Source organism: Eriocheir sinensis, chromosome 45 (assembly GCF_024679095.1).
Source record: "Eriocheir sinensis breed Jianghai 21 chromosome 45, ASM2467909v1, whole genome shotgun sequence".
NCBI lineage: Eukaryota > Metazoa > Arthropoda > Malacostraca > Decapoda > Varunidae > Eriocheir > Eriocheir sinensis.
Window position 1 is genome coordinate 6,753,067 of NC_066553.1, and position 14,211 is coordinate 6,767,277.

General features: G+C 42.8%; 1 protein-coding gene across 1 annotated transcript; it reads right to left on the reverse strand.

Moving 5' to 3' along the window:
* Nucleotides 1-2,619: 2,619 nt before the first annotated feature.
* On the reverse strand, nucleotides 2,620-3,702 carry LOC126980792 (histidine-rich glycoprotein-like). Its single transcript, XM_050831076.1, has one exon. It carries the CDS (start codon nucleotides 3,700-3,702, stop codon nucleotides 2,620-2,622), a length of 1,083 nt encoding a protein of 360 aa, XP_050687033.1.
* Nucleotides 3,703-14,211: the final 10,509 nt, after the last annotated feature.

Sequence of the window (14,211 nt, forward strand, 5' to 3'; positions counted from 1 at the left end):
AGCCAAAAAAAAAGGGCGGATGACGGTACGTAGGTAACACGTCTAAAATAAAAAGAGTGAAGAAATGATGAGGTGGTCACGTACGATATGTAGGATCAGGAGAGCAAGGAGAGGAAAGGATAAAGAAAAAGTTGGGTAAAGGGAAAGTGATAAAGGAATTTCAAAAAGATTCGATGATGATATTTGATAATTAATTGTCATGTGAGTATAGAGAAAGAACGACAAAAAAAATCGTAAAAGGAAAAAAAGGTTGAAGAGTAGGATAAGGATTCAAAGAAGGAAAAGCAGTACTAAGAAAAGTAGGCAAAGGAAAGGGAAAGAAAGCATAGAAAAACAAATATAGAGATGGTGTAACCTGCCCCAGGAGACCCGAAGTCCAAAAGGCTTCGTCTCCTCTCGTAGTGCCTCGAGAGCCATCACACGAGCCTTTAGTGTCTCCGCAAGTATTACTGCAATGTCAGAAAAAGCAAGGGCCTTCGTGTTACCAACAGATATCATAATGACTTTGATCCACAACTCATGGTTATGACAGTCCTTCTCTCTGAATTATGGATACAATCTTGACATAGTCTCACCAAAAATGAACTTTGAACTCTATTGATGTTGACTATATCCTCACAAAACAGCGGTGCATAATGAAACCTGCAACAGTCCTCATTAAACTAAATATCTATTGTGACCACATAATTGTCAAAGGCGAAACAAAAATCAACCTGAAAAGAGAAAAATAGATTAACAAGCAAGCCCGTTACTAACTTACTGAACTTATATAGTAAAAAACCCGAATTCCCAGCCAGCTTCCAAAACTGGTATGGGGACGAAACCATGAGGAAAATCTTGATATTGAAGAGTCTTACGGTGATATAAACAGTCATAGCCTAGTTGGCCTCAGAATGGAATAAGAGTAAACTATGTGTGTAGTTCATAAAAAATAAAAAAAAATAATAAGACGCCTGAGATATCGCCTTGGAAAAGTATTAAAACGGCTCACTGTAGGTCTCGAGAAAGTGAAAATACGGAAGGTCTTGAAAAATGTGGCCTTAATCAGAATAATTTAGAAAGGAGAAGCAATGAAGTTAAATATGATATCTAGCCCTATTAACTTACTGTCAGTTACCTACAAATTACAATTTGTGTTCAATAATCATGCTCAAATTGAATAATTAGCCATCCCAAAGGAAGGTCTAAAAGCAGTAAATAATACCGTATTCTAAGGATAACTAACGTAAACTAGTCCATCACTAGCACCTATAAATATAAAAGACGTTTGAGGCTGGGCTGCAGTGCATTTGAAAAACAACGTAACATATGAAGGGACTCTCCACCTCTGTGCTTTGACCGAAAGGTTTTCGATCAGTGCCTCCTCCTCGACATGACATATTGGTCAGAGACGGAAATTGACCGTCCCAGGAAAGGAAATAGAGAAGTGTCTAAAGAAGATTGGAGAGATCGATGCTGTGTACCACTAAAAGGGATACGAAAAGCTGCCAATGGATGAAAAAAGGTAAATGACATAAAATGCAATTAAAATAAATTGATGAAAATTGTGGGATTTATGTAGAAAACATAAAAAGAAATGACAAAAATATGACTCTGGGAAACACCAAAATAAAAAGATGCAAGGCCAAAACGGGCAGCAGATGTGTGAAGTTAAAAAATTAGGGAATATTTACTTGGAAATTAAAAACTAGAGACACATGACAGAAACGAATGGAAACGCATCTTGACAAACAAACTAGACCGAACTAAGCGATGTGTGGTATGAACATTTATGTCACTTATTATCTACATATTTATCAATCTGTCTATCTATCTATATTCATCTATCTATCTAACTATCGATCTATTAAATTTTCTCTCTCATGAAGTTCAAGAGTGGAAAAGCTCGAAACTGTGACAGAGATGAAAGGGTGATGAAAGATGTGAAGATTGGTTCCGATGATGGGGATGATAATGACTTTAAGAGTGAGACAGATGAGTGTCGGGGAGGAAAGAGAGAGTAGGTAGGGAGGAGCAGAGGGAATGGAGGGTAGTTAGAAGGCCAAACAAAGACAGTAAAACAGGAAGAGATACAAATGGAGAAAGGATGAAGGTTGGAATGAGTTAAAGAAATACCAGGAAGGATTATACAGGACAGATAAAAAGAGACAGAGAAGGCCGGGAAACAAGTGTGTGGGTGCTAGGTGGGACAGTCACGAGAGGCAGTGGCGAGTGAGTCGAGGTGAGTAAGGGGGCGGCGCCTTTGAATTAGGAACACTCAAGACACGAGACACATGACTGGGGTGCACGCATGTACTCCAGGGGTTCACGGAGACCTGGCGACGCTCATTCATAAAGCATTGGACCCAGGCATTGTGTGCGTGTGTGTGTGTGTGTGTGTGTGTGTGTGTGTGTGTGTGTGTGTGTGTGTGTGTGTGTCTATTGTTCTCGTTCTTAATGCTGTTGTTATTAGCTTCAGAAATACGACATAAATAGACATGCATATCCTGAACCTATTCATACACGTATCATTATCAGTCAGCACTCTGTTTCATACTCTCCAGCGTTTGCCATGTTCGGGATCTTGTGTCTAATGAGCGCTTATTACCGGCCCACCTCGAGGTTCATTGTGCCGGGATGTTATGACTGTGAAATGTGGTGGCTGTGTGATGGTTGTGTAATGGCTGTGAGTGGCTCTGTTTTCTCTGTCTCGTGGCTGTTAAGTGGCTGTGTTTTGTTTGTCTCATGGCTGTGTAGTGGCTGTGTTTTCTTTGTCTCGTAGCTGTTAAGTGGCTGTGTTTTCTTTGTCTCATGGCTGTGTGGTGGCTGTGTTTTCTGTGTCTCATGGCTGTGTGGTGGCTGTGTTTTCTGTGTCTCATGGCTGTGTGGTGGCTGTGTTTTCTGTGTCTCATGGCTGTGTGGTGGCTGTGTCATGGCTGTATGGTGGCTGTGTTTTCTGTGTCTCATGGCTGTGTGGTGGCTGTGTTTTCTGTGTCTCATGGCTGTGTGGTGGCTGTGTTTTCTGTGTCTCATGGCTGTGTGGTGGCTGTGTTTTCTGTGTCTCATGGCTGTGTGGTGGCTGTGTTTTCTGTGTCTCATGGCTGTGTGGTGGCTGTGTTTTCTGTGTCTCATGGCTGTGTGGTGGCTGTGTTTTCTGTGTCTCATGGCTGTGTGGTGGCTGTGTTTTCTGTGTCTCATGGCTGTGTGGTGGCTGTGTTTTATGTGTCTCATGGCTGTGTGGCTGTGTTTTCTGTGTCTCATGGCTGTGTGGTGGCTGTGTTTTCTGTGTCTCATGGCTGTGTGGTGGCTGTGTTTTCTGTGTCTCATGGCTGTGTGGTGGCTGTGTTTTCTGTGTCTCATGGCTGTGTGGTGGCTGTGTTTTCTGTGTCTCATGGCTGTGTGGTGGCTGTGTTTTCTGTGTCTCATGGCTGTGTGGTGGCTGTGTTTTCTGTGTCTCATGGCTGTGTGGTGGTTGTGTTTTCTGTGTCTCATGGCTGTGTGGTGGCTGTGTTTTATGTGTCTCATGGCTGTGTGGTGGCTGTGTTTTCTGTGTCTCATGGCTGTGTGGTGGCTGTGTTTTCTGTGTCTCATGGCTGTGTGGTGGCTGTGTTTTCTTTGTCTCATGGCTGTGTGGTGGCTGTGTTTTCTGTGTCTCATGGCTGTGTGGTGGCTGTGTTTTCTGTGTCTCATGGCTGTGTGGTGGCTGTGTTTTCTGTGTCTCATGGCTGTGTGGTGGCTGCGTTTTCTTTGTCTCATGGCTGTGTGGTGGTTGTGTTTTCTTTGTCTCATGGCTGTGTGGTGGCTGTGTCATGGCTGTGTGGTGGCTGTGTTTTCTTTGTCTCATGGCTGTGTGGTGGCTGTGTTTTCTGTGTCTCATGGCTGTGTGGTGGCTGTGTTTTCTTTGTCTCATGGCTGTGTGGTGGCTGTGTCATGGCTGTGTAGTGGCTTAGGAGTGGCTATGGTCGCAGCGCCAGCCTACGCACGTCACGACAGCTTGCAGTGTCGTGAACAGGGGCGGCATCTCTGAATTATGAACCATCACCGCGCCAGGCCACGCACGCTCCTCCTGGCCGGTTGTGTCGTGGCTGTGTCCTGGTGGGGTTATGGCCTGTATTATTGCCACGTAGGTACGCCCCGACTATTTTGTTGAGTCGTGGCGGTGTTATGGCTGTGTTATCGCTAAGCCAAGCCACATACGCCCCGCCCAGCCGGCTATGTCATGGCTGTATTATTGCTGTGCTCGCTGCGCTAAGCCACACACACCAACCCTAACCTATTGAGTTATGTCTGAAATGTTCGACGCATCCCGTCCTGACCTCGATAAGGGACACTGTATATTGCTGGATAACTTTAGTTAACCGCAATAGCTGGTGGCGTGCCAACTGTTCGTCCCTACCACTCCTTGCCATCCCTTTACCAAACATCAGATTAGAACATAAAAACATAAGAACGTAAAGAGTCTGCAAGAGGTTGGTTGGCCTGAACAAATCGGCTCCTGTTAACCTAACCCCACCTTATTTCACTATCCATGAATTTATCCATCCTCTTCTTGAATATATCATCCATAAAAAAAACATATGCTACCTACAGTTTTCAATTTTAAAGGAAATAAAAGGCCAAATATCTTTAGGTTAATGGTATCGAGAAAACAAAATTATTCATGTTCAATAATTTCATCGAGGAAATAGCACCCTGCTAGATAATCTTTTTTTAGTAGATAACTTAAGGTACTAGTAGTAACTTTCCTAAACAAACAGTTCCCGGAAAACTTTTCGTCGAGTTGAATAAAAAAAGAAAATGTAGTAAAAACGATTACCAAAACATCTTTTCATGTTCTCGCTGCATTCACTGGGCGCCACGCAGGCAAAGGAACCGACAAAAACAAGAATTATTTTTTTACCAATATTACGAAAATATAAAGTTATAAGTGAACTGCTCGATGGAAGGAGGGCCTCCAGAGCCCCAGGAGGACGGTGTTTTGCAGCGGGGCAGTACGCTTCCAGCGGCTTCCCCATATAATGACGAGTCTCACCTGCCGTTCACCTACACCTGGCTGAAGCCCGTCAAGTGATCTCTAGGTAATTAGCCTTTCGTTCGACAGGCAACGTAGAGGGACACATGAAGCCACATTATTAAAGGACAATTATCTATTAATTAACTGACAGAAAAAAAAAATACTGAAGACTGAAATAATTATGATGTACTGAAGTGTACTTTACATGATGACAGTGGATAGATAGATATATGGACAGATAGATAAGTGGCCGAGTGGTCTGCGTGCGGGCGTGGTAAGCCCGTGGACCTAGGTTCGAGTCCAACCAAAACCCGCAGATTTTTCAAGTCATCGCAGAATATCGGAAGATCACCCTCATGGTGCCCAGATCGTCAATCAACCATAACTCCAGCGACTTTGGTCAAATGAAGCACCGGGGGGCAGCATGGGGCAAGCAAGTCATATATCACGGCAGCCACTATAAATAAAATTCACCTGCGCCACTAACGGGCTGGTGCTGTCCAAGAGGCCCCTCAAGACAGCCTCCCGGCGCTATAGGCAGCTCCTAAAAAATAAATAAATAATATTAATAATATATATATATATATATATATATATATATATATATATATATATATATATATATATATATATATATATATATATATATATATATATATATATGTATATATATATATATATATATATATATATATATATATATATATATATATATATATATATATATATATATATATATATATATATATATATATATAAATAGACAGATAAATATGTATATAGATGGAAAGCAATAGATGGATAGATAGATGGATAGATATATAGACATAGTTAGATATGTAGATGAAAATATAGATATAGGTACATACATACATATATACATAGAAAATTATAGATGGCTAGATGAGGAGGCGGTGAATGAGAGTTCAGCGTGCGGGTGCGTGGTCCAAGAGGATCCAGGTTCGCGTCCCGCCCGCCCCTAAAAGCTGACAATTTTCAGTCATCGCCGAGTGGCCCAAGACAACCCGCATGCTGTTTTAATGATCACCTAACAAAGAAGACTCCAGATTCCCTTTAAAAGAGGACCAAAGATAAGCTACGGAGGGGGCAGCATGATCCGGGCAAGATGGCGCCTTTATAAACACTCGCGCCGCCATAACGGGCTGGGGCCGACCACCAGGCCCCGCCAAGAAAGTCCACCGGTACCATAGGCGGATCATAAAAAAAAGATAGATCGAAAGATTGATATAGATTCATATACGGAGATACAGTTACTAGATAGTTAGCTAGATAGATACATAACCATAGATAGATACGCTTGTAGATAGATGGATAGATAGAGGATAGATGAGAGTATCGGGTCACCTCCTGAACCTAAGATGTTTCTCTTCAAGCTCCAGTTTGTTGCTAATTTTGTTGTTGATATTTTACATTTATTTAACTACTTTAGTGCAAAAAAAAAGAGTGTCTGCGAGACAAGTATGCAGCGTAAATATATATATATATATATATATATATATATATATATATATATATATATATATATATATATATATATATATATATATAAAATAAGAAAGCACAGAGGCAAAGGAAACAAGCAGAGAAGGACTCAGTCAGGCGAAGGAGCAATCGACGGTGGTCCATCAACACCCAAACGCCCAAACACAAAAAGTCCGTGAATAAACGGCGAGAGAAAGGGAAAGAAAAGATGAGGGGGAAACGCGCGGCCCACACAGACCACACAACAGAATGCTCCATCTTTGGATCCAACAATCGTGGCAAAGTTTTGTTGGTGGTTCTCTCTCTCTCTCTCTCTCTCTCTCTCTCTCTCTCTCTCTCTCTCTCTCTCTCTCTCTCTCTCTCCTCTCTCTCTCTCTCCACCTCTCTCTCTCTCTCTCTCTCTCTCTCTCTCTATCTCTCTCTCTCTCTCTCTCTCTCTCTCTCTCTCTCTCTCTCTCTCTCTCTCTCTCTCTCTCTCTCTCTCTCTCTCTCTCTCTCTCTCTCCAGCCAGACAAGCGATTTATCCTGTTCATTGCTTCAACAGGTTTGCCATTCTGGAGGAGGAGGACGAGCAGGAGAGCACCTTCCTGGTGGGTGACTCCATGATTCGCCAGCAGGTCGTTGAGTTCTGCGGTAGAGTTCCTCGTCGAAGACGGAACTATTGCTATCCTGGTGCTGGGATCGACGACATAACTGCTGCTCTTGAGGAGATCTCCCCCCAGGCTACTAATGATTCACTGTTTGTTATTCACACAGGTACGAACGACGTCACCACGACCCGGTCTGAGGAACTCCTGGAGAAGTACCGTAGGCTCATCCAGCAGTATAAGACTAAATCCCGTAACATTTTGATTTCAGGAGTTCTACCACGGACTTGGGCGGAGAGCGACTTTTCAGTAAGGCCTTCAGCCTAAACAACCGCTTACAGACTCTTTGCAGGGAGCTTGACGTGGAGTTCCTAAACGCATGGGACAATTTCTATGGACAAAATGAACTTTTCCACAGGGACGGATTGCACCTTTCTCCCATCAGGGCAGCCAGACTCGAAGGCTCCTCAACGAAGCAGTGCGTGTCATCCGAGCAAAAACGAGTCACGGCCACGTCCTCCACCCCGCCCGTGTAAATAGACGCCGAGCATCGCAACAAACCCGTAACCGTGATCCCGCAAGTACCACCACCTGTATTACCAAGCCTCTAGATAACTTAAAATCCTTAGTTTCAATGCGCGTAGCCTAAGAAACAAATTTGATGAACTGAGATGTCTTGCTTTAACAGAAAATTTTGACATAATTGCTATAACCGAAACATTTATCGACACCACAAATATTGATTTAAGTTCCGAATACAACATAGATGGCTACAGTCTCTTCAACAAAGACCGTGTAAACTGTAGAGGCGGTGGCGTCGCCCTTTATGTCAAAGCTATTTGCAACCCACGGACAAAACCCCCGGAAACAGTAACGTTTAACCTTTGTGCCTGCGAGTAAACAATGCAAAAGGCCAATTAAATATAAATGTCACCGACAGAACGCCCGGGCAATCACTGATGACGACCTTGAAATGTACAGCTTCTTAAGTCAGTCACTTAATACCAACGACTAAATGATATTAGTAGACTTTAACCTACCCCATATCGACTGGGCGACACTGTCAGGTACAGAAGGCGAGTCACATAGAATGATCGAATTTCTAGAAGAAAATTATCTAAGCCAAATGGTTTCTGAGCCAACTCGACAAAATAATATACTCGACCTTGTTATAACGACCCAAGATAACCTTGTCAGTAGTGTCACGGTAGGAGAACACCTCGGTTCTTGCGATCATAAATTAGTGCGCGTCGACATTAAAGCTCAATCATCAGTGACTGAAAATAAAGTAAAGGTGCCCAATTTCAAAAGAGCTAACTTCGTAGAAATCCGACAAAAACTAACAGAAATACAACTATCAGATGACGGCAACGTAGAGGAAGCCTGGCTAAGCCTTAAAATCACTTACTCACTCAGCAGAACACATTCGTCCCCTTGTGCGAGAAGCGAATTAACACTAATAAAAGCCCACCGTGGTTTAATAGCGAAATTAAACAATCAGTCAATGAGAGAAAATTGTTTTACAGGTTAAAGAAAGAACAAAGCACGCCCGAGAACATTAGACTCTATAATGATGCCAGGCGACGAGTAAAAGACTAGTAGGTCAGGCAAAGCGTAGATATGAAGAAAATATTGCAGCCAACTGTAAAATAACCCGAAATCTTTCTTCAGTTACATAAACAACAGAAAGGCGATCAAAAGTGGTATTGGACCTTTAACAAACAGCGACGGTGCACTAGTGACTGACAGCCAACACATTGCAAACCTCTTAAACAATTACTTTTCCTCGGTGTTTAATACTAACAGTCTTCCTCTCGCTACCACCAACACCAGTACTATTGTAAATCTCGAGCATGCATTGCCTAATTTTGAAATAACAACCGATGAAGTCCTTAAAGCTCTCCATTCACTTAAAACAAATAAAAGTCCTGGACCTGACAAAGTATATCCAACTCTGCTGAAAGAAACGAAGAGCGAAATACTCTCCTCCCTCACAACCGTATTCAATATGTCCTTGCGACAAGGCATCGTCCCTTCAGATTGGAAAAAGGCTAACGTGACACCGATTTTCAAGAAAGGAGACAAAAAGTACCAGGTAATTACAGGCCCATTAGTCTAACTTCGGTTGTAGGTAAGCTACTTGAGGGCATAATTAGAGACAAAATTGTGAGTTACCTTGAAAGCCACTCATTGATTGGGGACTCACAACATGGCTTCCGAAACAAAAGATCCTGCCTATCAAACCTATTAACCTTTTATAACGACCTCTTCACTGTTTATGACGTAACCAAATCACTGGACGTAGTCTATCTTGATTTCCAGAAAGCGTTTGATAAAGTCCCGCATCATAAATTACTTTACAAATTAAAGCAAATAGGTATTGACGGTCAAGTAAACCAATGGATCGCGAATTGGTTGAGCAACAGACAACAAAGAGTAGTGATTGACGGATTTAACTCAGAGTGGGCGCCTGTCACTAGTGGCGTCCTCAGGGCTCGGTCCTTGGCCCAGTGCTCTTCATTATTTACATCAACGACGTGGATGTTGGACTCAATAACCGCATTAGTAAATTTGCAGACGACACAAAGATTGGTAACTCGGTTCTCACTGACGAAGACAGGCAAAGCCCAAGAGGATTTGCACAAAATTTCAGCTTGGTCGGATAGATGGAGATGCCCTTTAACGTAGACAAGTGCCAGGTCCTTCAAGTTGGAACGAGGAATAAGAAGTTCGAATACGAAATGCGCGGCGTTAAACTCAAAAGCGTTCAATGCGTCAAAGACTTGGGGGTCAAAATCGCGTCAAACCTCAAATTCTCACAGCAATGCATCGATGCAGCAAATAAAGCGAACAGAATGTTGGGCTTCATTAAAAGAAACTTTGTATTCAAGAATAAAGATGTAATACTCCCGCTCTACAACAGTTTAGTCAGACCCCACTTGGAATATGCGGTACAGTTTTGGTCCCCCACCATGCAAAGGATATTGCTAAATTAGAAGGTGTTCAGCGTCGGGCAACGAAAATGATCCCTTCCTTGCGCAACAAATCCTACGAAGAAAGGCTTTCTATCCTTAACATGTTCTCTCTTGAGAAACGTCGCCTCCGAGGAAAATTGATCGAATGTTTTAAAATACTTAATGGTTTCACGAATGTAGACAGATCAACATTGTTTATGATCGATGACAGTCTGCGCACGAGGAACAATGGCGTAAAACTCAGATGTAGACAAGTAAATTCAGATTGCACCAAATTTTTCTTCACCAACGTTGTAGTGCGAGAATGGAATAAGCTTCCACCATCAGTGGTCCAGTGTAACACGATTGACTCCTTCAAAAATAAGCTCGACCGTCACTTCCTTCAACTTAATATCAACTAGAGTAGAAATGCAACGTTTTGGAGTCTTCTGATTAATGTAAAATCACTTAGGTTTAAGGACAGACCAGCAAGTCTGGACCATGGGGTCTGTGTGGTCTGATTTTCTATGTAAATCTATGTAAATCTCTCTCTCTCTCTCTCTCTCTCTCTCTCTCTCTCTCTCTCTCTCTCTCTCTCTCTCTCTCTTTGTCGGCAGGCCTCGCCGACATCCACAACAATAAGAGGAGGAAGCTGTCCCATTGATAAACACAACTGTGGCTGACGAAGCAACACGAAGAAAACATATTCCTGTACACCATTTCATTGGCGGACAATGTTGCGAGAGAGAGAGAGAGAGAGAGAGAGAGAGAGAGAGAGAGAGAGAGAGAGAGAGAGAGAGAGAGAGAGAGAGTGTCAGTCCAGTAGAGCACATCATATTCGAGTTAATATTTCAAGCCGCTTAAGTAAAGAGGAAACTATCCAATCAGAATATCCAGCTTCGAGTGTCAAATTATTATCTCTCTCTCTCTCTCTCTCTCTCTCTCTCTCTCTCTCTCTCTCTCTCTCTCTCTCTCTCTCTCTCTCCTAACAGGTAGAGAGTAGGCAGGCGCTCACCTACGAAACGGGCGTAAACCACTCCCGATTAGGTATATGGAGCAGGGAAAGGGGTACTGCAAGACTACGATGTCCTCCACGTCCGTTTCCCATGTCATACTAACATCGGCGAGGAGTTCAGCTTCTCTCTCCCGCAAATTCATTAACCTTTCCGATATTTGACGGCATTTTCAGGCTTGTTAATCGTAAAATGACGTGCCTTTCCAAGGATTATATTTGTGCCTGAGATGGCCAAACAATGAGGAGCTAATGGAAGCCCTGACCAGCCTGTCGCTCCCGGCTGGTTCACCACTGCCCCAGGGGGCGATCACGCTTAAAAAATGCACTCACGTGTCTGGCCTTGTACATTTTATATCTATTATTAAGCACGATTTGGTTGATTTAATGTAGCAACGAAAAAGTAATAAAACGCATTTCGCAGAAACCATCTAAGACTTCAGTTCCCACAGTTGTTACCAAAAAATGTTAGTGAAACGACAAAAGCAAATATAATAAAAAAAAGATAAATAAAGAAATCTGCAGAATATTATAGTCATAATGTCAGGAACAAACACTTTCAGAAGAGAATAAGCAGCACAAACTTATAAAGGGCAGTCAGCTATCCGTTTCCATGGTAAAGTGGTTAGCACGCCTAGCTACGAATCCGCTGGCCCGGGGTTCAAATATCGACATACAGGTCTCCCAGCTGTTAATCCTCCTACCTGGGCTGGTCGATAAAATATGAGTGCCGGGAGAAACGTGGAAAAGATACTGTGGTGACTCGGATGTCATGCTGGGCCTGTGTCCCGGGGTAAGGCGTTCTTCCCACCTAACGCTCAAGGCTCAATGCGACGAAGATGAGTGCCGAGGCCACCCGCAGCTATAGCGTAAGCCCCCAACTTTACCTTTTACGGTCACAGTCGGGTTCATATATATATATATATATATATATATATATATATATATATATATATATATATATATATATATATATATATATATATATATATATAAATTATCAACTTTGTTGCTGCCTGTTCATGTTAATGGTTCACGTGTGTAACTATTTATTTTTCCTATTGGATCTACATTTGCATTATCACAAAACCTATCAAGGAATGTTTCCTGCTCTGCATGTCTGGTACACAAGGTGGATGAGTTCATCCAAGTCTATATGATTACGTTTTGACTGAATTAAATTGAACTTCATTTGTTCGATTGTTGTCATGGTCCACTTACTAAAGCTAGGTACATATTTTATGAGTTTATTGTATTGTATTCATTCCTTCTAGTTTATTCGTGACCACGGTTCACCATTATACAACAATATCTTTACTGCAACATCAAATACACTCTTCTTGTATATAAACATCATTTGACTGTTACTTGTACAATAAATCGAAAAGGAATCCACTACTGTTTCGGATGGTTTCTCATGACGTGCCACAGCTGACTCACTTTCTCCCGAGGCAATGAATCACGCACCGAGGTACATATATTCAGTGACACACACACACACACACACACACACACACACACACACACACACACACACACTTCCTAAACATTAGGCAATCAAGAAGTCGAAAGTTTACCCAACAAAAAACTTAATCATGCCACCAGACATTATCCGTTATGTATTACCTTTAACTCTTACAAAGGGTAATATTCGTAATTCCTGTAATCGACGCGAATATAAACTGTAATTTGCACGCACTCGATGAGGCCGACGTGCTCCAGTCACCAATTAGATCACGGGGAGCGGGGTAAGTCAGGTTAATGGCCGCCTAATAACCGTAATCCAACCGTGTAATCCTCGGTGACAGTCGCGAGAAATACCTTACGACCCCGCGCGCGCGCGTGTGTGTGTGTGTGTGTGTGTGTGTGTGTGTGTGTGTGTGTGTGAGGCCAGGACGAGGTAAAGAAAATGTTTTGAATCATTGGAATTTTCGTTGTTTATATTGTTTTGTTTTTTATATTGGCGTTTAAATTTTGAATGCTTGTGTTAACACTGTTCATTTAATAGTATTCATGTTGCTGTGTATGTTAATTTCGTTGTTATTTATATTCGCACATCCCCAGAGCACCGGTATGCCCTCCTGAAGGGGCCTGGTGTTCGAGCCCCGTCAGTGTGTGGTGGGGACAGGGAGCTACTTATTGAATGCGGCGCAGTTATCTTGATGCTTGGGCCGTGCTGCTTCCCCGGTGCTCCTCTTCACACACGTCGATGTAGTTCAAGTTGATCAGTGGTCATATTACAAAGCATGTGGTCCACTCGTCTATGGATGAAAGTTGCAGCTGCTAACGGCAGGGGTCGAACCCAGGACTCCAGGATAATCACCACTGTGCGTTGACGGACCACAGTGACACGCTTTGGGTTTTTGTTCCAGTGTCCTCGGCGTAAGGGGTCCCGTTCACTTTTTCCTCATTTTCTTTGAAGCTAAATTATTTATTTTATTGTGTGTGTATTCCGTATTGTTATTATTGCTGGTTCCGCTATACGCAGCCCGGGTGTGTGTAGGTGTGATGAGGTCCCAACCGTACCCCTAAATCCGTGAATATAGAGGAAGAAGCAAAAAAACGAGAAGGATACAAGTCCAACACATAATCAGACCATGTTGAATGACACACACACACACACACACACACACACACACACACACACACACACACACACACACACACACACACACACACACACACAATCTTTTACTCCTTTCACCCAACAGTGCAAGAGCCCAGCCATTATTCAGTCCTGCCTCTGCCTTCTCCTCCTCTTTTTCCTTCTTTTTCGTCTAACTTGCCTCGTATTCCTCTCTCTGCTCCGCCTACTCCGCCTTATCCTCTTCCTCCTCCTCCTCCTCCTCCTCCTCCTCCTCCTTTTCCTCCTTTTTCTCCTCTTTCCCCTCGTCTTCCTCTTCCTCCCAGCATCCGAGCCGCGTCACCGGCATACATCAGCCGAGGACGTGAGGGGAAGGCCGATGAGGCATCCTTCACCAAGGTCATCAGACTCTTGCCAGCATTTATTTCTTTTGTTTCAACAGCAAAATTTTCAAAGAGGTCAGCCAGCGGTGCGGATGTTCATTTACGGCTGGTGTATTCAATGGCTTTTTTTTTTTTTTGCCTAACTAATCTTTTTTTTTGTACAGCAGAGGATTCAGTTCAAGGGCATAAAAAAAG